The sequence below is a fragment of the Psittacula echo genome, assembly GCF_963264785.1.
Source record: "Psittacula echo genome assembly, chromosome: 16".
In the NCBI taxonomy this organism is placed as follows: domain Eukaryota; kingdom Metazoa; phylum Chordata; class Aves; order Psittaciformes; family Psittacidae; genus Psittacula; species Psittacula echo.
Window position 1 is genome coordinate 1,550,702 of NC_137752.1, and position 23,288 is coordinate 1,573,989.

The window sequence follows — 23,288 nt, forward strand, 5'->3', positions numbered from 1 at the left end:
GCACACAGCTCAGCTCATGGACAAGTTTACTGAGCAGAAGGTAGAAAAGTCTGACTTGGTGACTCAGTACTGAACTACATCTTTGAACTGAGGCCAATATCGATTTAAAAGTAAAGTCTCTTCTGTAAAAAATAAGCTTGAATATTTTCAATGGGGAGAATTTCCATGCAAAACCCAAATAACAAGTACTTGTTTAGTCACCCACAACTGGAGAAGTGTTTGCAATAAATACATGATTGTGCCACTGCAAGTATTGGCATGCTGCGAATGCAGTCTGAAATGCTGAAGCAAAACAGTGATAAATGTTGTCTATTATGTGACACCACCTATTAAGCACGAAAAATTTGTTTGTGCTGGATGCTGCATCATTCATTTTTGCATTATGCATTGTCCCTCATCCTGTATTGTTCATTGATTCTTCCCCACTGCATCCTGCTGATTCTCACCAGTTTCAAAATGATTTAGTTTACTCCAGCAAGTTTGAAGTCATCACATATACCCAGTAAGAGCCAGCCATCTGTGGCTGCCATCAGGGAAGGATGCTCTCAGACACCCTCAGGTTGATGTCCCTACCTCTTCTTAGTACTCCTGAGGACTGTGGGGGTCAATGGTTTCTGAGTAAAACTTGTAACAACTGTGTGTACATGCTACAAGTGCTAAATTGTATAATTTGCAATGGTAAAGCCTTCAGAAATCACTGAATCTTCATGTGCTGCCCTCAGCTGACTCATGAACCAGCTCTCTGTCAGTTGGTGAACAGATATGAGCAGAGTAACAGCCTCCAGTTGGAGTGCTTGAAAACCTACTTGTTATCCAAACATCAACTCTTTTTGTAAAACCTGCTCTGACTGAAACTTTTTAGATCTCCCCACACCTGCAAATCCCCATTAAAAAGACATAATAGAGTTGCAACCTCCTTACAAAGAACATGTGAGAGTTTAATAATTAAATACAAATCCTCTGTTTCAGGTGTGAAGCTGCCTGGTGCTTCTGCCTGGAGAGAAGGTCAGAAGTTAGCTAGGAAGTTGCTTGGTCCACCCCCTACCTTTCCAAACCTGAAGAGCACAGCTGAAGAGCAGACCATAGCAACTACCCCCAGCAAGGCACCAACCAAGGATACAAAGCAAATACTCAGGAGCCTGCACTTGCAAAGCCAGTGTCAAAACAAGCACAGACACACAAGGTTTTACCAAGATACTGCAAAAAGAAGGCTGGAAGTTCCACAGAGGTACCTGGGAATCCGTTCTTCTTCACCTGGACCTCAGGACACAGCTCTGTCTGCCTTCAGTGGGGAAACAATATGCTTTTCAGCAATGAAAGATGGAACCAAGCCCAGGACCTCAGGAAACTGCAGCAGAAGAAAAAGTGCATCTCCTCAGAGACAGAAAGGCTCATGCAGCCCTGCGCAGAAAGAGTCTGAGAAAGAAAACCTAAAACACCCTTCAAAAAGGAGGGTAAACATTAAGAAACCTCATCCCTACAGCCCTGAAATTATTCAGGAGTTCATGTATCAAAAGAAGGAAGAAAGAAAGAAAAAAAGCCTGGAAGAGAAAAAGTCCTTGGTGCAGGCCACAGAGCTGAGAAATAAGAGATTGCAGGAAATATACAGGAAACAGAGAGAAGCTGTAGGAAGGAAAACATGTTCTGACCAAATGCAGAAGCTCATGAGTAAAACAACGTCTGCAAAAAGGAGTCCTCAGGGTAAATGTGAGCGAGTAAGTCATCATTGGTTTTGGAAACTGAAACCCCTCCAACCTTGATAAGTACAGCAGGAGATGAAACATTTCCTGCAAGTGCTTCAAAGTATTGGTATGGTTGCATGATCCAATTATTAACTGGAACAAAAGCCAAATATTACCCTCGTATTGCCCAGGTATTTGATGCTTACACTAATGGTCACTTCTCTTTCAGGAGCTTACACTAATGGTCACTTCTCTTTCAGGAGCAAACCACTGATGGCATTCCAGAGAGGAGTTTCATGGCCTGGGTGGATAAAGCATCCTGGACTCTATTAAGTGAAGACCACAGAAGCAGGTACTAGACATAAACAGCATCTTCGAAAGCCTCTTTCTCAGCACTCTGCAGACTTCGTGGTATTCTGTTGTAAACTATAAAAAGCAGAGCAATGGACCAATGGAATACCTCACCTTAAACCAACCGCGCTGCGCCCTGGTCCAGGAGCAGCCAGGAGTGCTTTGGAGCATAGGAGGACACCAGTGCTCTGGCTCTCTAGGTTGAGACAAACTTTTCAGCCCACTTTTATGTTTTTTATTTTTATATAATAATTATTCCTCACTAGCCCCTGGCTGATTCTTCACCTCATCTGTCAGCAATTCATGCTCCATCCTGTATCTATAACTTGGCAAAGGTATCTATTAGCAGAGAACTCTTTCTTTTTTTATTGTGAAGTGCTTTAGCCGAAGATATTGGTCTGAGCAGAAAGTTACTGTTACTTTGTCTTTATAACATGGTATTTCTCCTTTTTGTTTAAACAGGAATCAACCAAAAGCAGTTCAGTCACCTAAAACCAGAGAGGCATCAGCTTCTCCAGCAACACCAGAGTCCAAGTGCTGGTTTGTCAGTCCTCTGAAACGTGAAGACTCGAGGGACTGCTCTCCCCCAGCCTCGCACATGCCTCCTCTGAGCTTCTTCCTTCCTCAGGAAGATACAAAACCTTATTCCAAGGACTTGATTTCTGGTCTTTCTCCATACAGAAGTAAACAGGAACGAGTGAAAGTCATACATAGTCTATCTAAGGAACTTTCAGAGAAGATTGAGATGGCAACTAAGAGACTGAATGCAGCGAGCTGGACTCAAGACTCCACTGGCAAAACATCGTCAGAGAAAACTCTGGACCTTTACAATGAGTCTTCTTCTGTCCCAGAACCTGACACCTCCAAGGATGAGCAAGACAGTACAATGACCATACAGATGCTTCTGGATGCCCCAGATCCTGACGCATTAGTTGTGCCATCAGGTAGGGAATTTCAAGGACTGGGCAGGATTAGCCTCGGGGGGTAGCATTTGTGGGAGCAACAGTCCTGGACAGACAGATGGAAACAGCTGCTCCTTGACCTAGTGGGCTTAGATGCCCAAGTATTGCAGAGCTACAAAGCAGTATTTAAACCTCACCTCCCTTTGGCTATTGGAAGAGTTGTGTCTTGGATCTCTGAGCAGTGGGTCTTCTAGGCTATATCCATACTGCTTAGAAAGAGCAGTCATGGAGCCTTCGGTGCTTGCAGGCTTGCTCCCTGCACAGCTCAGGTTTAACTTAGAAATGATCTGAGTACTTTCTTCTCCTTTCATTGCACCTGTGAAGCTGCATCTCTGAATTTTATCTGTAGCTTTGCCACTGATTTTGGATATATCTCACTTCACCTTCTGGTGCTGAGGCTTTCCCAGGAGAGGCAAAAGGAATTATAAACCTAACCCCATATACTTAGAAACCTGTGGGTGAGAAGAGCTATATGGAAGTTAAGTGTTCACACATAAGTAGGCAGAAAACAGATGCCAAAGCTGGGCCATTTCATTTCTACCAAAAGCATATTTATTAAATGTCTTCATTTGTCTTTTTAAAAGGTTTTGCTGTGAATAAGGGCTCCGAGGTGGACACAAGCCTATTGCATGGAAAGCCCATAACTGGCCCAGCCACTCCATCTCACAGATTCCTCTCTAGAAGGTAAACAAATCTGTATATATTATTCTCTAAATGCACCCCCCATACACGTAGTTAAAATAAATGGCACCAATTCAGCACGGAGCCAGCCTGCTCTTTTCTCCATACCCGGAGAATCGCCAAGTAGGCAGTTTTTGACACAAGATATACTGAAAGAGGGAACCACCTCTTTGTGGAGAGCTGGAAGATCGATGGGAGAGGTTCGCCCGGAGGTTTTGGACAGATGGATCCCCGCTACAGGGGGTTTTGCAAAGGCAGCCCCCCCGCAACAGGAGGAGGCGGGGAGCCGGGGGCAGCGCTCCCCTTCCCGTACAGCCGAGGCTCTGCCCTCCTGGAGCGGCGACAGCGCCGGTGGGGACGGGCTGCGGTCAGCGCTGCCCGCCAGGAGGCGCCAGCAGCCCTGCGCGCCCCTCCGCTCCCGCGGAGCTCCCGTAACCCCGCAATATCCCACCAGGTGGCACTGCCAGCAGAGTAAATGGGTTATCTTCACGAGTACCTAGTTAAATCTCCACTGATCTCCTCCTTGCGCAGGATTACAGAGATTTAATCAACCGAATACTAGACATTCATTTTCAGCAATTGTTTTCGCTCACTTTGCTCTGAAATGGGGTAAGGATTCTGCTTACTATAGCTCTACTGGTTTCTACATTGTGTTTCCTTGAACAGGACACATTGTCATTATTATGGCAAATGGGTTTTGAAGCAGGAAGTTTAAAGGAAAAGGACTGTGCTAACACAGGTTGGTTTCAGCAGCCTATGTTAATGAAATGTTTAATGTAGATGGCAATGAGCAGAAATCCTTCTGGTCTTAAAGAGCAAAGACCTACTCATGTGTCAGCCCCAGGTGGGTTGCCTCTGGTGGCAACCACAGAGAGACAATCACCACGGCTCAGCCTGCGCCCCCATCCAGCCACAGTGAAGAGCAAAGCCAGAGCCCCGCAGGGACCATACACCTGCTGAGAGCTCTTCTCTTAGAGGATAAATTCCCTGAGCCCTGGAAGATAAAGTATGACCTGGACAGGCACTGCCAAAGAAAGGACCTGTGTGCAGCAAACTGGCCTCTGCTTCCACACGTTCCTATTCAGAGAAAAGGATGAGTTGCTGTGGGGACCCCAGCCCAGGCTCTGCTGGCCTGCACAAAGCTCGACTGGCAAAGAAGAGCAGTTTTTAACTGAAGGTGGGATTCAAGGCACAGCATTCTACTTCAGAAGATTGTTTACAACCTTACAGTGCAAAACAAACAAGAGCAAAATGAAAATTGGAGCAATAAGTCCAAAAAGCTCAGCTTAAAAAAGCTATGACAAGTGATTATTGGAGTTCCTGAGTTAAGCCTGTTCTTTGTGTGCAACTGCCACATTCCCAATGGTTGGGCTGGTTTCTGCCCCAAGAGATCATTTGCAAGGATTATAGAGCTGTTTTGTCACAGAAGATGGCAACTGTATAAAACTGGAGCCCTTGCCACTTTGTGAGTGCAGTGAAGAGTCAGAGCTGTCTGTGCTGCCTCTCAGTGGGGTGAGGAACACGGTGAGTCCATTACTCTTGCCTCGATGTGCATGTTTACAGGCAACTCTAATTCACAGTAATGGATGGAAGGTGGTGCAGAACCCTCGTAGGCCCCACTGGGAACAGCTCCTCAGCTGTAATGAACAAGCATCAAAGCAGAAATAAGACAGATTGTGCTGATCTCCTGAACAATGCAATCACTGAGAAAGTGAAGCCCTGCGTGTTTGAGTCAAACAAAGTCCTCAGAGCATCACACAAAAAACACCAATAAAACCTCTCAAACAATAAATCACAGCCTTGCTGCAAGTGCTATTTCAAAAGATGAGGAGAGCTTCTTGCAGATATATCACTGTATTTAGAGATTAGAAGTGGAAAGTGTTGCTGTATTGTGAACAATTCCAGACTCATCTCCCTGTGGGTTGAGGGACCCTCTGATGCAGCAGTGGGTGGCAGTAAGGGGATGATATAAAAGAAAGATCACCCTGTGTCTAACCCTTTGCTAGTTACTGGTAAAGTAGATAATACAGAGGTTCAGTGTAAAAGCCCCTCTATGAATTGTTTTTTATTTGCATATGATCTAGACTTAGATTAGACTTCTGATTTTGGACTTAGTCCTGAGTCCTGCACATTCACTCATGGGAAGCAAAAGTGGATGAAGTCCTTACACACTGGTGGGCAGCACAGCCAGTAAGGACAACATAAGGCTCCCATCATCCAGCACCAAGAGAACTCCACCAGGGGACTGAAGGAAGCCTCTTCTTCACCTTTACAAGACTATGCTAACAGGCAGGGACAGTGCCATGTTCTTAGCACTCAGTTACCTGTGCCTGTATCACCAGTGTAGCCAGAGCTGAGTTAGAAAATGTGAAGTAAAAGCAGCTGAATTGGACCTGTGCTCTGACTTCTGCAGTTGCTACCAGTGACAATGAGTTATGAGTCTCACAATAGATACTCTCTTCAAGAGTTCATCTGAACAAAGCCACCTGTGAAAAGCTGGCTGTTTGCTGGCCTCAGTCACAAACACAAACCCTCCTGGTTACAAAACCAGCTCTTGATCTTCATTATCTTACCACAGTCTGTTTCAACAGCAGAGGTTTCTGTTTACATGTTTAATTATAGCTGTGAAAACAGTGACTCATGTTCATGCAAGAACACATGCAGGTGTCTCTTGCCATGAGAAACGTTCCCATTTCATGCACGGCTGCTCTGTCGGCTGCAGAGTGGCTGATGGAGATGTGTTGCTAATGCAAATGATTCACTGATGGGAATTCTCCAAACTGCCAGTCAGTGTGTGTGCAATTTCATCCCCACTTTGCTGCAGTCACCAATACAAGTGGCTTCTGTTACATTCCTGAGAGCTGGCGGTTAGATCCCAGCTCTGCCTCCCACTGTGGACCCAATAATGCTTTTTAGCCAAATCCAAAGAGCCTCATCTGGGAATTGTGATGGTTTATGCCTGCCACAGAGCTGGTTGTGCCTGGAGGAGAGGGGTTGCTGGCTGCTCCTGTGTAATCCCAGTGCTGTCTGCAGAATCTGCATTGACTTCCACTGGTGTTGGCAGTAGCCTTCCCAGGAAACTGGCAGGGCTGGATTTGGACCTCTGCCTCAATCTCTCCAAACAGAAGTGGGCATTTCTCAAGAGCCAAATGAAACAGTGGCATTGGCTAAAAACCTCTCGCATCACAAAAGCAGAGACAGTGCTCAGTGCCTTTACCCAGTGAATACTAGAACTTCTTTTTACCTCCTCTCTTTTTCCTTTCCTCTCACCCACCTTTGCTCCCACTTTTGGGAGACTACATCCAAGATGCCTTAGTGGAAGCTTCTAATTGTTTTAGCAGTTTCTGGGTCATGAAAAACAAAGAAAAGCTTATTAAGGAGAAAAAAGAGATAAGATTTCCCTAAGCTGATTGCTGATTGAAAAAAATATTCCATATTCATTTTTCTGTAGGAAAAAGAAAACATCTGTCACCGTTTCAGTGTGTCTCAGTGTCCTGTGTGTGCTTCAGCTGAGGCTTGATCAATAAATGCCCATTTCACACCTTTCTTCCTAATCTTTTTAATTAAGCTCAGAGAGTTAGAGATCAAAATAAAACCAGTTGCTGGGATCTTTGTCACGATGGTGGGACTTGGTTCTGACACTGTTGTGAAATATTACGGTACGTATATCAACAGCAAATCACAGCCCTGGGTCACAGCCATGCTCAGCACGAGCCCCAGGAACATGGAACAGAGATCAGTACTCTGTGTTTCTGAAAGATTTCAGAGAGCTCTGCCAAGGTTCAGAGCTGGATTGTGCAACCAAGTCCTGGCATGGCACAGATTGTATGATGCAGCCTCATAAATCCAGCTTCAAAACTGCAAAGTTGTTGTTTCTATTTGCCACCAGGTGGAAGACTATCCAGGCCTTTCAGAGCAGTAGTTAGAGTAGGTAAAGACAAGTGTTGTTACCTCTACTGACGACATCAGGGTACAGTATGACGTTACAGTGAGCCTTTTGTTTCAATTTAACGAAATGCAATAAATGATGTAATAAATGGTAAATGTAATAAATGATAAAATAACAATATTTTACTTCAAAAGACTGCTTACACACATGCACCATCTTAAAAACTCTCTGAGTAATTGTTGTTACCTTGGTACAGTCTGCAGAGAGAACTCACAGCTCAGAGGAATCACTGCTGGTGGGAGCCTAAAGTTCAGGATCGAGAGGAAACTGCCAATGGGTCTTCTGGAGATAGCCTGAGGACACGGCACAGCTGGGGATTACAGCCCTCCTCCCCTCTGAGCGCTGGAGCTGGGGCTCATGGTGGCTGTGAGCAGAACTATGGTAAGGTGGCATTTCCCAAGCATAGAGTGTGGTGGTTATCCAGTGCCCTCTCAAGGTACTTCTAATGCCATTGCCAAAGAATTAATGGTCCTTCATTGTAAGAGAATTCCTGCTAATGGCTCTGACTAGAACTGAAAATACTTCTAGGGTGAGGGGGAATTTCAGATAGCCAGGTCATGTCAACCTAGTTGATTCTATGATTTTATGTTCCAAACTTTGAAGGTGAAGGATGTTCCTTCAACATTCAAGTCCAATCTGATTACAGCCCACTAAAAAAATGCAACAGAAGTTTTTTTGCTGTCTCACCAGTGTGACTGCAGCAGAGCATCACCTCACAGGTTGTTCCCATGCTGAGTTACACCATGATAGCTACAGACAGCCCCAGATGGAACAAACACTTGTTTAAACTGGAGACATTTTCAGCTTCATCTGAAAGTCTCCCAGAGCCTTGCAATGAATTCTTCATAATTGCCACATCACATAAATGTGGGATATTATCCTACTTGGGCAATGAGAGACATCAAGCACATTTACAGGGGCTAGCAAAGGATGCAGGCTGATAGAGAGATGTGCTCAAGGGCCCTGGAGGTCTGGGCAAGGCAGGGTGACTGCAAGGCTTTGCCTCTTCTGCTCCAACAAACGTTTGCCTGGAAACAAGGGAAAGTTTGTGGCTGAAAGGGTTAAATGGCAGAGAGCAGCATCAGGCTGCTCTGCCTGAAGAGATCTCCCCTGGCTTCCACCAAACAGAGCAGATGGTGCATTGTTTTAAGGGCTTTTCTGAGACAAAAGAACAAGATCAGATAACCTTTCCTCAAAGAGGGTACTTACAAAAAGCCTTTGCTCTTATTAAGGATTCTTCATTGTTTTCCCCACAAAATTTCATACTTAATATTGGATTTTGAGGTGGTGTTGATGCCAGCATTGTTTACCAGGCTTCTGCCCAACCCCCAGGGGCTAGGAGGGCATCTCACATGATCGGACAGTGAATCTGTTGTCTGAAGTGTTTACCACAAGCAAAAGACATTGTATTTGTTTAATATTCATAACTAAGGGCCCCAATTCTGGAAGCTATTTGGCAAAAAGTCCCTGCCATCTACTATTCACTACAGGAACAATAGAAACTGCTGCCTTGTGTCTATGCCAGGAGTGGCCTGAACCTTCTCTGAGTGTTTGCAGGCACTGACAGCACTGGAGCTCCAGCCCATGGTTTGACTGTGAGCCAGCAGGTCCACTCTGGGCCATGCTGCTGCAGATGAGGCACAGAACTGTCATTCTGAAGACAATGTGGGTTTGAAATATGGGTCACAAGTGGATCTGTTCACCACTCTTAGCAGGCAAAGGGCATTCAGACACAAGCCTGTATTGTCTGCTTGAGGCGTCACACCAGCAGTTGACTGTGTTCTGTGTGAACACAGAAGTCACTGTGCACACGCAGCATAATGATGTGCAATTATACAGCTGCTGCAAAACATAAATATCTACCTTTAACAGATACCCACATCACCTGCTTGCTGAGCCAAAGACATGAAAGATACTCTGTAGTAAACATACTTGACAAAATAACAAATTTCATTTTCAAGCATACTAAAGCAGAGTGTAAGAAGCAGGTATTCACGAAGTATTTCTAACTGTTTACTGCCTGGAGTAAGACAGTGAACCTGTCTGAACTGTTCCATTTTCTTTCTAAACACAGTCAGTATAAACTCCAGAATTGCAACTGCTGTAAGCACACCTGTGATGAACACAAATTGGCTCCACAGGCATCACTGGGAAGTATATTGCACAGCTCCTATGTGCATCTCAAACCAGTTCAGCACAAAACCTGCTATAACCAAGTGAGCTGGTGAGGAAGTGGTTTGCACATCCTGCTTGTCTCAGAGACACCACTACATAAAATCTTTCCATCATTCCTGCCAGGCCACCAGATCTCTTCCCCAGGGAGCTGAGGAGATGAGGTGTACTTTCCTTGATACTGCAAGAAAAGCCCCCAGTTTCTCTACTGCTATTAAATAAGGGAAGTTGGTGATTTAAAAGAAAAACATTTTGCTTGTGCCCCTTGCTATAGCCTTGTGATGGGACTAAATGAGCCAGAAACCTCGTGTCATGAGCCAGACTTGTGTTTCCTTTTTTGCATTTGAGAGAGAACAAGGTCTGAGCTGAACTTAATTGTTAAAAAGAAGTATTTTCTAACTGTGGAAGTTTAAGCATGGCAACTGGTTTGAAGTAACTTGCAATAGGAAAGCAAATAGGGTGGTCTCCATTGTTCTCAAAATGCAAAATTTTAACCCGATTACAAAGAAAATATATTTCTATGTAACATCTTTCCCCTTCACTGCGGATTGAGATATTCTCTCACATCACTAGAGGGAGCTGCCTTCTTGCTTCTAGCAGAGAGAAACGATTAAATTGGTGGAATGAGAGCAGTGTAAGAGCCTGGTTTCAGCTAATTGTCCGCTGATGGATGGTGCTGAGATAAGACAGGTCCTCTTGTTTCGCTTCAAAATCCTGCACTGGCTTTTGTATGTTATGAAGTTTCTGCCTGGTGCTGCAGTGAGCTCCATCAGCAGCCTCCAAGCACCTCTCAAGCAGTCTGCAGTGATGGCAGTGTTGAAGCTTCTTGGCACTGTGGCAGGCAACAAGAGAATGGCTCAGGAGAATCACTCTCACTTCCTTTGATACCAGTTTTGCTCCTCTGAACTAGCTTCTTTCCATCCCCACAGAGTATGCATTTGCCCTGCTGATAAATCATCCTATAGCCTGGGTGTGCATCAGATTCAGGACTTCATCCTTTCCATGCTACTTGTGTCTTGTTCCTTGTGAAATACCACTGCACAGCATGTGAACACACACATCCATTTCTTTCTCTGGGCAGCCAGGTGTTGCTTTGCCATACAGGCTGGGGCTGTGTATCCATACTGCAAGTGTAGTGGGTTGAGGGAATAGAAAGTACATTTCATGCAAATTCAGAGTTCTGTTTAGGTCCAGATTTGGGCCCAGCTCCCTCCTGCTAGCCTGCAGCAAGAGCTGCTCTGCTGCTCTGTGTGTGATGTGCCACACGTGGAAGTGGCAGCAGCAGGGTGAGGTATTGCCATGTGCTGCAACATCTGGCTGGCAGCTGAACTCTGGCCAACCCTCCGCACCAGAGGATTTAGATATAAAAACCTGAAGAGGACAGGAGCAGCACAGGCCACATTAATCCCCTTGTTTAGCAAGCAACTAGTCTTCAGTGACAAGTAGGATGCCAGATGTATTTATAGAGAAGAAACCGGTTCAGCAGGAGTTGAGATACAGATTCTCTGAGGTACTCAAGAATGCAGCCCATTGATTTCCCTGAGTAAACGAGCAAAGCTTTCAAGTGTACAGCCTCTTGCTTAGGGATTGCTCTTGGCTCACAGGTCTTGCTGAAGAAGGGTCAAACTGCCATCCTTGTCACCTGAGCTGCAAATCTCAGCAGTGACCAGGGGTTAGCAAACCTCTCTTCTGTGTCTCCACTTACCCGTCACCACTACAGCTCAGCTCCTGCATGCTAACAGGGTATTGAAATGCCTGGGTGTTTTTTCACCCATCCCTTCCCTTCGCTTTGCAATAATGCAATTGAGCTAGCACAGTAACTCTGGAGAAGGGAAGGATTGCCCTGACCTGGGTATCAAACAGGTCAACTCCTTCTAGATCTGTTGCTCTCTCTCACAGTAGCATTTCAGGACTCTTTACACCCCATCTTCAAATGATTCTAGGCATGTAGTCAAAGTTGTGCTTACATCTGAAGCTGCAAGTATGTATTTTGGTAGTAACTGATTTGGACTGATTGCTGACATGGGCAGAAAGAGGAAAATCTGTCCTTGAGTGAAGCAGCAGTAAGTGCTTCTGCCTGGCTTCAAGTGATTAGAAAAATGAGACTTTTAGCCCAGCTTTCTTAATTATGTGTCACAGATTCTACAGGGCTTTGCTGAGATTCTGCAGGTGCAGCGGAAAGTGATTTAATAAATGGCATTTTTTGAAAGACTGAGTATGTGTACATTGAAGCTATCTGGGGATGCAGAAACTCCATTCATCATAGAGCAGGAGGAGGTGAAGTTTAGCCAGATGGTATTTTCTTTAATGCTGGGTGTTGCAGCACAAGAAATGCATCTGCAAATAGCCACAATTAGGAAAATTATGTTCAAAAGGAGTGAACACAGGCCAGAGCAAATTTCTTACTCACTTTGATATTAGTACCATTGGCCAGGCTTTGAGCAGAAGAACAACATTGTTCCGTTTGAGGCACAAACTGAAAACACTTGCCAGTTTTAAGCTCTATCCTAGTAGATTACCATGGTTCACAATGGCCCACATATTAGCATTAGAAGCTACTCAGACAACTTGACACCAGTAAGTTTAGCTTGTATTTTTTTTCTTTACAAAATGACCTTATTTGTTAGGTCTGAAGGAGGCTTCCTCAGCTGGCTTTGAAAGTGATGAGCTTTCTGCACACCCACTGAAGAGCTCTTCACTTTTTTTCTATTTTTTCTAGTCTTTTTTTCTATTACCTTGCTTTAAACCAGCAATAAAACTTTCCCGTACAAACAACAGCTCTTTCATCCACATGATTTTCCTAAATATACCATCACAAAGTCATCTCTGGTAAGTATATGCATTAAAGAGTCTGAATCAGTCCTCAAAATTGAGGAAACCCAAGGATCTTTTAAAAAGGATGAACTCTTTATTAGGCATATGATTTCTAGGTAATTCATTGTGATTTTGCCCTTGCACACAACCCTCCAGAACCAGGAGCTATGCATTACTGAAGTAAAAGATGAGATTTTCATCCAGCCTCTTAATTCTGAAAAGTAGAGGGTTAAGAAAAGGCTCCATAATAAAAGTCAGAGGTGACTTTTGCAATCAAGCTGTTTATAAAAACACAGCAGCATTCTAATAGAAAATCTGCACCAGGCTTAAAGCATTAACATTTTATTTCACTCACATCCACATAAAAACAAAAAGCATTCTGGCATGCAAAGAAGCCCATGTCTCTGCTCCTTCCATGTTCGAGATCCTTCAGTACTTACAGCAAATTCAAACCTTGCCTGTCATAGGCTTATCCTGAGGCTTGGGGTAATTTGAATTCAGACAATCTGGATGGATTTTATCTCAAGTTTCCAAGTCAAACCTATTTCTATTTATGACCCACATTTCAATTCATTTATGGCTCTGGTTGCTGTGACAGTGGCACAGCACAGAGTAAACACACAACCTGTTTGCATAAGCTTAGCGATTCATCTGAGGAGCTCAAAGCAGCCAAGAACATATCACTGGTAAACATTACATCACTGGTACTGTAAAAAACAGACAGGAGAGTTACAATAAGGAAGCAGCAGCAAAATAGGAGCATCCGGAACAAGAGTTCTTTTCCCCGCTTAAACTGAAAGGTTTTTTCATGGGTTTGTTTCCCCCTGTGACAGAAGAGAGAAATCCAGTGGGACCCTGTACAGGGACAAGCTGCAAGATGGAGGGGAGCTTTGGGAGCTCCAGTGATGCTGCTGGAGCTCCCAAAGAAGTGACCAGGTTGAGAAGCTTTTTTAAATCTGTAACTAGTACGCCTGGTCTTGTTGGTGCAGTGAAGGAGCAGTGGCAATAGTAAGAGTGTCAATAACCCACACTTTGAACTTCAGGCTCAGAATGGGAATTACTCCCCACTGCATCAATTTCCTGAATAGGCCCTCTTGAGTCCTGCCTCTTTCCCTCTCCCCAGTACTTGCAGGACTTTATGCCAACAGATTTCTTGACAGGACGTAGGTAGCGACATTTTCCTTTTTCAGATATGTTAGAAGAAATAAATGTGTGCAGGAAAGTTATTCTGGGAATAAAGGCAGATTTGGGAGGCTTCCAAAAATAGGCCCAGGGAGGATTCAAAAGGAAAATGCACTTAAGAACAATGTACACATCCACCCTTTCCCTTTTGGTGGTCGCCTGTTGATGTCCATGTATTAGGACTCAGGCATGTTTTGAGAAGTACAGTCAGGCCTGAAATTCAGCAGTGTGCTGAGAAGTGTCCTGGGACCACACTGAAAATACCAGAACGCTGTTAGATTAGTTACAAGGTCTATGGGTGTCAGTGGTGACCCAGCAAGTCGGCCCTGCTGGCGAAATACTTAGCAAATGCTTTAATCCCAAAGGACCTGGACAGTGTAGAAACTGTTTCAGGGCAGCAACTGAAGCCTGAAGAAATCTGGTTCCACTGCCTCCCTCTGGTTAACTCTGATACTTTACCCAGCTAGCACTCACTAAACAGAGCACAGATTTGTTAAATTAAGAAGTGGTGACAGTTACCATCTGTTTTCCAAGCTCCTGCAGGTGAGGGACACCCTGGCTGCACAAAACTGGAAAAGAAACACAGGAGCCATCTGGATTATTTGAGGCAAACCTCCCTACTACTGGCTCAGAAACTGAAGGTACAGTGAGCAACTGATGCAACAAGCAAAGAGCAGTGCAAGTTCTGCTGTCTCACGTAAGAAGGTGCTAGCTCTCCCCTAATCCACATGTGTTTAGGATATAATCAGTTGGCATCAGCTGACTGCATCAGGTTTATAAAGCTCAAGTACCTGTAAAGGGGAGGTACCAGCCTTAAACTGGTATTTAGAGATCCTACTCTAGCACTGATGGGTTAGAACACATCGCTGTGCAATGCCAGGGCTGTCTTCTCTTGGAGTTTGCTTCCCTTTGCTCCCCAGCTCTGGGGAATCACTTGATTTGGTTGGAAATATCAGTTATAGTGTATAATTTCCTGACACAGGTTCATCAGCTGCAGCAGAGACAGCAGCTTACAGTGCTAAGGGAGAAAGCAAAGCTAGAGGTTCAAGAAAGCCAGAGATGTTTGAATGACCTGCTTCAGCACAGTTTAGGGGTAAGTTATCATTTCAGCTCCTGTGTTGACACTTCTGACTTCAGCAAAATCTTTCTCCAATTCCCACTGAGGTTTGTTGGGGTTTTTTTCCCCTTCAGTCAAAAGACTAAAAACTGTAGGTCAGGATAACTTGTCGGAGGTGCCCAGGTCTCTCAGGTAACAGAGTTCCTTAGGCTGTCATTCGGACTGGTGATCTGAAATAACTTGGGTCCTGCAGCTTGTTTACCTTCCAGCCTCAGATTCTGCAGTCAGCTGGGGACTGATGGACTTCAGTGTCTATTTCTTAGAATAAGAATGCAGCCCCATATGCGTAAGCACAAGCTCAGACCTCATGTGCGATTCCAAGCTCTAGTTACATGCTTGGGAGTATTTACTTTGACAGATACTTCAGCTCAATTAATGTCTCTCAATATGTTGGAACAGGTTGGACAGAAGTGATCTCTCTAGGGTTTTGCCTAAGAGCCCTTAGGATGAATGCAGTACCCTGACTCCCACGAAAGCAGCTCTAAATACAAGACAGTTTGTGAGCTGTTACACTACCTTACTTCCATATGCCCATACAGGTTTTTCACTGTGAGTAGTACCCAGCTCATTAGTTAATGCAACTCTTTAGGAGTTATTGGTGTATGAAAAGAATTATCTACGATGAAGAGCTTTCCCAAGAAAAGGAGGGGAAAGCTTTTCCTAAGAAAAGTTCTGCTTTCAAATAAATCATTCAGGTCTACAGACAGTTTCTGTGTTTGCAGGAGTGCAGTAGCTCCAAGGGCAGTTATCCTTCTGTGCCAAGATTGGACCATACAGAGCCAACACAGACAGGACACCAACCAGAAAGTGACAACACAGCTGGCAGGTACAGGAGGCAGTATACAATGAGGGACTGCAATGGTTTTGTCTGTGCATTGACTACTTGAATGACATGGGGCACTAAAGCATTTGCAGTGTGTTTCTAAAATAGATGCTTGTTTCAAGTCATTTAAGAACAGTAATGGCTGTTACATTATCTTTGAAACTTGTGGGGAAAATGCAATTTTCCTCATTTTACTTTACCATCATATACCTTGGTGTGAATGACAGTATTGTATGTGCACATTTTTATGTTCATTTCAAGAGCCATAAAGACTGGAGAATTGCTTTTGGAGCCTTACAGGTACAACAATTATCAGAAAGGTGCCTTTGCACAGGTAAAAATTCCAGTATTGCACAAAAATGAGCACCATTCTGGTTTGAAAAAGATTCAGCCTTCACAGAGGATTTAACTATGAAAGCTGGAATTGAAAACATATCTCTAACTGCTATAAGAAAATATTTCCTTTCTTACCTTCAGTAAGCAAGAGATGCATTCACTGAAACCACCTGCATTGAAGACTGAAAGAGCCCCCAGTCCAGAGGATCACAAAATAGTGGGAGAAAGAAAACCTCTGGGAGAAAGGGATTCGTATCCCTCAGTGCTTCAAGAAGGTGAACACCAAGTTAAAGGATTTGGTGGTATTGGGCAAACAGCACTTTCTAGCATGACACGAGAAACAGTGCAGCACCCAGGGGCTGGAACACGGAATCACAAAGCTCAGTAACTTGATTTTGAAAGTTTTGACCTAAATACTTCTATTCATTGTGCATATTTAAACCAGAGTGATCTCCCTTTGTAGCCCTGACTTGTCCACAGAAAATAATCTTCAAAGTTGAGAGTTATTCACCCTACCAATTACTTACCCTTTCTAATTTTTACCTGTTTGCCATGATTTCACTGGAAAGTGAAGGTTCATGCCCGTAACTTGTTCCTGTGAGTGAAGAGCTGTGGGGAGATGTTCCTCAGGGTCCTGCTGAGGGCAGTGCATGGGTCCGCCTGCTAACTCCTTGCAGAGGCTCCTTGAATTCCAGAAAGGATGTGAACTCCTACTGTGGGAACTGGTTTGTGGTGTCTTTTTTGCCTTCTGTTACAGAGAAAGATCTTTTCCCTCAGGATCCCTGCTGGCAGAGCACAGGGAGCCGCTGCCCGGCCATCAGGCCTTTAACCTGTCGTCGCCTCTGGTCAATCTGCACCACGGGGAGACCTCGGCAGTGAATGACTCCCAAGAGAGCAGCGAACAGGGCAGCTCTGCCAGCCAGGTAACAGCAGCTCTCTACTAGTGTGTGGGGTGCTTGTTTTGGGGTGGTTTTCCTTGTAGTCCCTATGTCAGCCTCTCACCTCACCAATAAAGATGGCGCTCTGCTCTGTCCGCAGTGGAGCGAGGTCGCCCGGCACTATGGAGGCTCCAGCACCTTCTGCCGCTTCAGCTTGGCCATGGCGGAGCAGTGCCTGAGGGGAGAGGAGCTGCGAGCTCAGCACCAGGCTGCCCTCCTCCAGCTCCGCAAGAAAGCTCTCCGGGAGAAAGCCAGGGCTGAGCTGGCCTGGCTGGGACACCAGCAACGGTGAGGGGAGGCACGGGCAGGACACCACAGGCCTGCCATGGCAGGTCCTCAGCAGGCGGAGGTGCTCAGCGGGACAGTTTGTCTTCCTCTGAAGGGAAAAGAGCAAATATAAACCCCTTCTCTTACAGAGTAAGTGCAGGAGGAAGGAGTCTGTGCAGTTTTATTCAACCCAGAGCACAGTTGAGGTCCATATTGCAGCTTTGTCCTCACGGAGTGTGAGCCTCCCCTCAGAGCTGACTGGGCTGAGGCGCCATCATGGGCAGTGTGAGACCTCGTGAGCACAAGATGTCCCCCGGCACTGACCGGGCTGGGGCACCGTCCATGATGGTGCAAGGCATCCCTTGGTGCTGCCTGTGCTGAGGTGCTGCCAGGGATGGGGACAGACCCTGGTGCAAGGCGTCTCTCAGTGCTGATCGGGCTCGCCGTGGGGTGCAGTTTGAACCCCCCAGTTCATGGCGTCCCTCAGCTACCAGCGCCGTGCACTGAGCGGTCAGGGAAGCCTGGCTGCCTCAGGAGGGCTCCTGGCAATATGGCCCCAGCGTGACAGGGTGTCCCCCAAGTCTTGCAGAGCCTCCCATAGCCACCATGGCTGTCCCTGGCACTGCTTCTGAAGAGTGTAAAATTAATGGCATTTAATGATCTGATTGTGATCCCATCCCTCTCTGGTCTCCAGCTGTCTGGAAAACCTGCAGGATAGTGAGGGAGCTTCTGCCATGGCCGCAAAGCAGCGCAGGATCCTAACGGAGCTGAAACAGGAGCAGGTAAAGCTGCAGCAAGAGGAGCTGGGTTCCACCTCCTAACCGGTGGGAGGATGCGACACGGGGAGCTGCTGCAGCAAGTGGGGTTTGCTTTCTGAAACCGTCACTGGTGTCTTTTCACGTGCATTGTTCTGCTTTGCTTCCTGCGTTCAGGGAGGGGGGTTCATGTCCAAGCCTGTGCATCTTGGAGAAAAGAAGTGCACAAAATAGTTCTTTTTCTATTTTTTCCCCTGTTATTCCACTATTTTTGTGGGGTTTTTTCTGTTTGTGCCATAACAAAAACCATATAACGCAGAATTCCACTGATGTGTGCAGATTTATGCTTCTGATGTTGAAGTATATTAAATTAATCTGACAGCTAATTTTACAGTCTCGGTTCTTCTGCTCCTGAGAGGAATGCTGGGCTCATAATTACACTTTGTCCTACTCCTTATGTAGTACAGGCCTCTCCTTTAGCTCAAGGAATTCCTGTGTGAACGACAAGCATTCCATAGTTTTGAATGACCTGAAGATGATCAATTGGCAACGGTCTCACCTCTCAGACACCCCATCTCTCAAGCAGTGAAATATATCCTCTTACTTGCCATTAGCTTTCATGGATATCCTCCAGTCAGCATTAGTGAAGAACAGAACTACAAAATCCTTTACAGAAAAAGGAATAAACCTGCATATTGAGTTCTTGGGATATTTTGAGAGTGGCATTGCCTTGCGTGAAGAAATACTGTACACATTAAGTGGGGTCTCTCTTTTGTTATCTTAGCTCTTATGCTCTTTTCTTTCTTCACTTTGCATAGGCAGAAATCCAGCACCTGCAAAACATCTACAGGGCGGCCCATCAGGAAAGAAAACTAATACTAAAACAGCAAAGAGAGATCTTAATGATGCAGCATTTGACAGCACAACTGCAGGAAAAGCTGCGTAATTTGGCAGGGAAGGAAGAGGCTACTAAATCACAGTCACTAGATGCCTCGGTGGGTTCTTTGAGCGAGGAATAGCGAAGTGAAGAGCTGACAGTACAGCTGAGGAACCCAGGTGAAACCTTATGTATTGCCTTTTTCTTCTAGCTTACAAGGAGCCCAGCAGCTGAAGAAGAAATAAAGCTGAAGACAGTGAGCCTTATTTCTAGCCCAATGTTACATTCCTCTTCAGCAGAGTTTGTGACCCACCCAGAAAAGCCTGATCTGTCAGGGAATAGGGACAGTTGTGCCCAGCTAAAGAATAAACAAAGCAGGAAATACGAGGGGTAAGTAAAACCCTTTCCACAGCAATAGCTGAAGGTAAAAACCAATCCAGTGGAGAAGATGGGCAGCTATGTCCTAGATAATTGTGTGAGCTGTAAATGGTCCCAAGAGGGAGTTTTATAATGGTAAGTTTTGAAGCCCTTTGTGTTCAAGCAGTTGATTCATCAAGAGCCTTGCTTATCATTCTGACCAATTGCCTTATTGTTTATTTGTGTCCTCCATATGTCCAACCTCCCATCTGGTGTCCAAAATGGTAAGCTCCTTGGGGCAGGGACCACCTTATTGCAGGGGATGTGAACAGCACCAAGTAAACTAAGGTGTGTGGATCCTTTTCATAACACTAAATTCCTGAGGCAGGATACATTCATCACTTCAATGTATCAACAGCAAACAGTGTATTTATTTCAGATTTTTCCATTCTTTAAAAAGAAGTCCTCTTCTGTGCAGGAGAAAAAAAAGTGGTGAAAGTGAAATCTTGAATTTGATCAGGAAGTTGTTTAAGTCAGCATTTACCTCAGCTGCACTATTTATCAGTGTTATTTTTCTTTATCTGAAACCAAACAAAACCCACAATCTCCTGGTGATTACAGGGAGTTACACTGTGATCTCAGTTCTTCTGTATGTCACAAATATCAACTCCTTCAGTAAAACAAGCCAAATCTGAGCCTTAATCCTGAAATTTAGTCTGTATCTATATATGTACCTGTGTCTATGCAGATATACATGCAAATGTGTAGAGCTGTGATTTCCCATTAGAAGTTGGACAAGTCTGTTTCACACTGAAAAAAAGCCCTGTTGGTTTGCCACCATAAGCTCATTGCACATGGAAGGGGCTGCACTTAGTAACAAACTGTTTAATCCTGTGTGCAAAAGGTGCAGTAACATTTTTTCCTCAAGCAGTTGTGTTTTCATTAGATGGCTCCATGCTCCTGCTTGCAGTGTCACAATCCTCTGGGCTACAAGAAAGCCGGTCCTTGCAGGCTTTATATATTCATTTTAAATTCTGCACTTTTGTGCAAGCAGGGGAACATATTTCACTAGGATTCTCTGCAGTATGAAATATTAAGTAGCGTTATCTAAGTCTGTGGGATTGGCGCCTGTCACTGCAATGTTAGGAACAAATGGAACTTTGACATCAGGCCTAACAAAGTTGCTTTACATAGCATTGTGAATATGAAATTATGAAATACTGAATATTTTTTGATGATGCTACACAACTGCTAATGATAGTTCACATTTTCTTTTTTTTTTAACTACAATCTCAAAACACTTTGCAACTACATATTAATTAGACCTCAGGACATCCATACAGAATGAGTGGAAATGTATTGATTTAATATGCTCACTCCTTTGTCTCCTCTGGCTGAACCTATGTATCACTTAACCCCTCAGAGGAGGTTTGTGTTTTGCTTAGGATTTAATCACAGAAGGCTTTTGTACTACACAGGGCTTAATTTTATGCTTAAGCTGAAATGTAGGAGTGTCATGCAAAATGCCCAGAGCCAGAGGTAATTCGGGAGTTCAGCACTGCCTCCTCTTCCCCGGGCACTGCATCCCCAGCATCCCCCATTGCTTCCCACTGAGCTGAAGGAGCTGAGCAGTGCAGATGAGGACCCAGCAGTACCCACAGTGCTCACAACAGCAGTCTTCCGAAGTAGACTCAGATGAACAAAATCTAGTTTGCTTCAGGAAGATAAAATAAGTAGTTAAAGACAAATCCATATCTGTATGAATTAGAAACCCCCTTCCACTCGGTGTTACCCAGATCTTTAGCAGACTGGTGAGTCAGGTTTGTGCATTTACTTAAGTCCCCACAGGGAAAGGCTTTCAAATAAATCCCTGCACAGAACTGATCTATAATTCATGGGTTTATTGATCATAAGTCACAGAAATCTTTAAAAGGTTTCTTGGCTGTGCTTTCACTTCTTTTTACTGACAAGCCTGCTCATAGGAGAACAGTGAATATTTGCATCAGTCTAGAGCAGAGGGGGCCTGGTAGAACTCATGATACACCTAAAATGTGGTTGCTGTCTGACAGTGCATAGATCTCCTCACTATGTAAAAGTGCAGAGTGGTAATTACACTGTTTATCCACCAGCGATGTTCATATCCTGATCAGGAAGACAGTTGATAAGCAGGGCTGGAAGGGGCTGGAAAATACTTCTAAAAATTAAAGCAACATGAAATAATAAATAAATTACCAGCATGTAGGAGAAGCTGCTGGTTTAGTTTTGTTAATGGATGGTGGAAAGAATACAGGACCTTGTAATTGTTATAAATGGACAAGCTTTTAGCTAAGAATTGGGAATACATCTTCTGAATTGGGATACTTAATTTGAAGTCCCTAAACACTAGTGGTGGTGAATACTATACAGTCATTAAAAGTAAAATAATGAATGAGGATTGAGCTTCCAATCACTGCCATATTGTTGATCTTCACCTATTCAAGAACATATTTAACTTTCTAAACTGTTATTGTAGTAAAAAAAGATAATCCCCAAACCCCAACAAAACCAAAACAACCCACATGGAGATCACTCTTTTTTTCTGGACTTATTCAACTGTGTATTCTAGAACTTGTGCCACTAACTGAAAAGCCTGTGAGTGTGAATTGTGTTGCTTTGTGCTTTTGCAGTAAGCAGGCTGTTTAGAAAGGTCAAAGTCACCATCATGTTCAGTATCTGATGTCCAAATATCCATAAAGTTGCAATGGTATGTTTAATGTGGAAAAATTAATGAGATCTGTTGGAATCTGATACAGTACCAGAGACTGGAAATGGGGGAGGCAAACAGGTTCAGAGTTTGACCCTGGTTTTACCTTTTCAATGCTGATGATTTCTTCAGTCTCCTCCTGTTCTCATCTATGAAGATCAGAAACCTGACTCTATAAAATACAATGTCAAGTGAGAGGGAGGGGAAGGGAGAGGAAAAATACACTCTTCAGGATGCTTCTGACTTTACTAATTTGCTAGTTTCAAAACACATGTGCATGTGAGCACTCTACATGTACTATCAAGAACTATAAGAAGCATTTAATTCATACCTTTATTGATTTCATATAGATTTATCATGATTAACTTGTAAGCACAAAACCAACCCCCAACCATTAATTCCTTGTCTGTTTACAGCTTTTCCACTGAGAGCAAGGGAACACTGGTATGCTACCAGAAACAGGCAGAGGAGTTGCCAGGTTTGGAGCCATCCCTTGGTCTGCAAGGTCCTGATGTGTCTGAAATGATGGCCAAGAAAGTGTGTGGTGCTTCTGGTCAAACCACAGGCTCAATCTTTATGATTAAAGACTGCAAAAACACAGGTACCAAATAAAGATGATCTCCGTAAAGATCAGCCATGTTTGTGGCTGCTTAGTCAAACTACATGACTTAGGGCGAAAGTTAAAAGTCTCAGTTGTTCTTTGGAGCAGTTCAACTGATCTTCCAGAAGAGGACAAGCACATGAGAGGGAGCTCGTGATGTTGATTTGTTCCTTGGTTACCTCCAGCGTGGGGTTTGGTACCAGGTCCTGCTCAGGATTGGCAAGAGGGTGTCACAAAGGTGTAAGTTCTGTTGTTGAGATAGCTGCTATGCATAGATGAAGAAAGAAAGGGTGTAGATAATTCTGCAATTGGGCTTGTGAATTGCTACCATGTAACTGGATGACACTCAAGGTGATAATCGAATAAATATGGTCGTTGCTCATTTCAGCTTCTGTTGTGTGATGAGGAGTGTGTAGGGCAAAACTAAGTTACACAAACTATTAATAACTTTAAACCTTCTTGACTGAGCTAAACAAAAAGCTATAGTCAAGTTATTCTTGGAAAAGAAATGCAGGACTGGAAATATTGTAACTTTATGTTGTACCTTTCAGAGCTTAATGCTCAGGATCATGTTTTATTACCTCTGGAACATGTAGATTCAGCTAGAATGGATGAGCCTGCATCCACACCATTTACAAGAGAAGGCAGAAAGTGTGCATTTCTGGTAAGGATCACCCCTGG

At 44.3% G+C, this 23,288-nt stretch overlaps 1 protein-coding gene across 1 annotated transcript in view; it reads left to right on the top strand.

Moving 5' to 3' along the window:
- Positions 1-23,288, top strand: part of CCDC187 (coiled-coil domain containing 187) — a gene marked incomplete at both ends in the record, with an annotated part of 42,559 nt that overhangs the window by 12,770 nt on the left and 6,501 nt on the right. The window contains 18 exon segments of the mRNA XM_080630950.1: positions 970-1,715; positions 1,943-2,034; positions 2,496-3,017; positions 3,578-3,679; positions 3,821-4,147; positions 5,152-5,200; positions 7,245-7,335; positions 14,337-14,434; positions 14,776-14,886; positions 15,633-15,736; positions 16,211-16,344; positions 16,847-16,992; positions 17,108-17,295; positions 17,969-18,056; positions 18,848-19,024; positions 19,118-19,296; positions 22,423-22,607; positions 23,159-23,271. Coding sequence (XP_080487076.1) covers positions 970-1,715; positions 1,943-2,034; positions 2,496-3,017; positions 3,578-3,679; positions 3,821-4,147; positions 5,152-5,200; positions 7,245-7,335; positions 14,337-14,434; positions 14,776-14,886; positions 15,633-15,736; positions 16,211-16,344; positions 16,847-16,992; positions 17,108-17,295; positions 17,969-18,056; positions 18,848-19,024; positions 19,118-19,296; positions 22,423-22,607; positions 23,159-23,271 — 3,452 coding nt within the window.